Genomic DNA, 1,975 nt, shown 5'->3' with positions numbered 1-1,975 from the left:
CCCAGATCCCAGGGCAGGGGCTCAGCCACCGGCCCATGCTGTGGGGGGCCTCTGCCTAGTGAGGCGGGGGGTTGTGGCGTGGGCCCAGATCCCAGACAGCAGCTCAGCCACCAGCGCAATCCCTGGGGCACCCTAGCAAGGCCGGGTGCAGGGCTGCAGGGCAGGCCTAGATGGCGAGTTGGTTGGCGGTCTGAGGTGGGCTCGGGCTCCTACACCCTGATTATGGGTGCGTGGAGTCCGGAAGGCTCTGTGTGGCCACTGGTGGGCTTGGTTGGCTTCAAAGGATTCGGGGGAAGAGGGGGGTGCATGGGGCGTGGGAGGTCTGTGGGAGGAGATGGCAGAGGCCTGAGCTGTGGCCTCGGGGTTCACGGGGAGCTTGCGAGGTACCCACAGTGCGGTACAGACCCCCTCAGAGGTCACAGGTGTCGGGACTGGGCCGCTTGGGGCTGCCGTGTCTTACAGATTTTGAAGATGAATGGGGAGACTGGGAGGGGCCTCGATGGGACGTCCTATCCCCACCTGTGGATGCTGAAGGCAGAGGTTCTGCTGGAGATGAGCATGTACCAGCCTGCACGGCTGCTCCTGTCCGAGGCTCACCTGGCTTTCCAGGTGAGGGGCCCCTCCCAGCACACTGCGCACAGCTGAGGGGCTGCGGGCGGGAGCAGTGTTCGGTTCCAGGAAGCCCACCTGCCTCCGTGGCCTGGGTCCCGCGCGTCCTCTGTCTGTCGGTCCGGCTTTCGCTCTGTGACCCACGGTTTGCGGAAGTTTCTGTTTCCAGTACCTGCTGTGGTCTCTGTGACCGTGTCTCTCTGTGACCACATTTCTCTGTGGCCGCGTTTCTCTCGTGTGTCCTTGGCTCAGCTCTGCCTCCTGCCAGTCAGTTTCTTTCCTTCTGAGGCTGGACGAGAACTTGGAGAACCCCAGAGGGCGTCAGTGCCGAAAGCACCACTTTGTTCTAGAAGGCGGATCATGCGCAGGGCCGCCTGGTCCAGGGGTCGGAGCCTGGTCTAGTCTTGCTTCGTTTTGCCCTCACTCTCTGGATGCGACCCTTACTGTCCCCACCGAAAGCCCCAGGACATCTGCCGAGGCCCCGTCTTGTGGGTGCCGCAGCTGTTCTGTCTCAGCAGGTTCCCGCCTGGCTTTGTGAAATCCTGCTCTGCCGTGAGCAGCCCAGCCCAGCCCAGCTCACAGCCCCAAGGGGGAGTGTGGACCTCCGGCCCTTCGCCTGTGCCCCTCCTCCTGGGACAGGCCCTGCCCCAGCTCCAGCCCCCTCTCCTCCCCTGCTGCGCTCCTGCTTTCCCCGGGTTTCAAACCCCACAGGGACGGCAGCCCCAGGAGAACGCCAGGGTGGATGGAGGCCCGTGGGGGCTTCGCTCTGTGCCAGTTGTAGTTGCACAGGCCCAGCACCTGGGCGGAAATGAGGCTTTCTGGTACAGGTCCACTCCGACTCTGGCGGAGTTCTTGTCAGCACTGACTGCCCCACAAACCCACCTGCAGACACATGGTGACATCTTGTGTCCAGATTTTAGAGTTGCTTTCACTGGGAGGGTGAGGCAGAGCTGCAGAACCAGACAGCCTATCACTTTTTCTGAGAGAAGAACCTAGAAGGGTATAAAAATTCAGTGATGCCCATCAAGGCCTGGAGAGGTTCAGACTGTCTCTGGCACTGAGGGCAGGTGTGTGCAGGTCTCAGGCAGGGGACAGGTGTGTGCAGGTCTCAGGCACTGAGGACAGGTGTGTGCAGGTCTCAGGCACTGAGGACAGGTGTGTGCAGGTCTCAGGCAGGGGACAGGTGTGTGCAGGTCTCAGGCAGGGGTCAGGTGTGTGCAGGTCCCAGGCAGGGGACAGGTGTGTGCAGGTCTCAGGCAGGGGACAGGTGTGTGCAGGTCTCAGGCAGGGGACAGGTGTGTGCAGGTCTCAGGCACTGAGGACAGGTGTGTGCAGGTCTCAGGCAGGGGACAGGTGTGTGCAGGTC

At 62.5% G+C, this 1,975-nt stretch overlaps 1 protein-coding gene across 7 annotated transcripts in view; it reads left to right on the top strand.

The window, feature by feature from the left end:
• CFAP46 (cilia and flagella associated protein 46) overlaps positions 1 to 1,975 on the top strand; it is a 117,191-nt gene that overhangs the window by 70,337 nt on the left and 44,879 nt on the right. For all 7 annotated transcript variants that reach the window (XR_004270094.1, XM_032282057.1, XM_032282058.1 and 4 more), the window contains one exon: positions 463 to 609. Coding sequence is in view for 6 of the 7 variants with exons in the window: in XM_032282057.1 (XP_032137948.1) it covers positions 463 to 609 (147 nt within the window). In the remaining variant the exon portion in view is untranslated. The remainder of the gene's footprint in view (positions 1 to 462; positions 610 to 1,975) is intronic.

This window comes from Sapajus apella, unplaced genomic scaffold (genome assembly GCF_009761245.1).
Source record: "Sapajus apella isolate SASKATOON/1434 unplaced genomic scaffold, GSC_monkey_1.0 scaffold13, whole genome shotgun sequence".
Taxonomy (NCBI): domain Eukaryota; kingdom Metazoa; phylum Chordata; class Mammalia; order Primates; family Cebidae; genus Sapajus; species Sapajus apella.
This window is presented reverse-complemented; position numbering and strand designations above follow the sequence as displayed.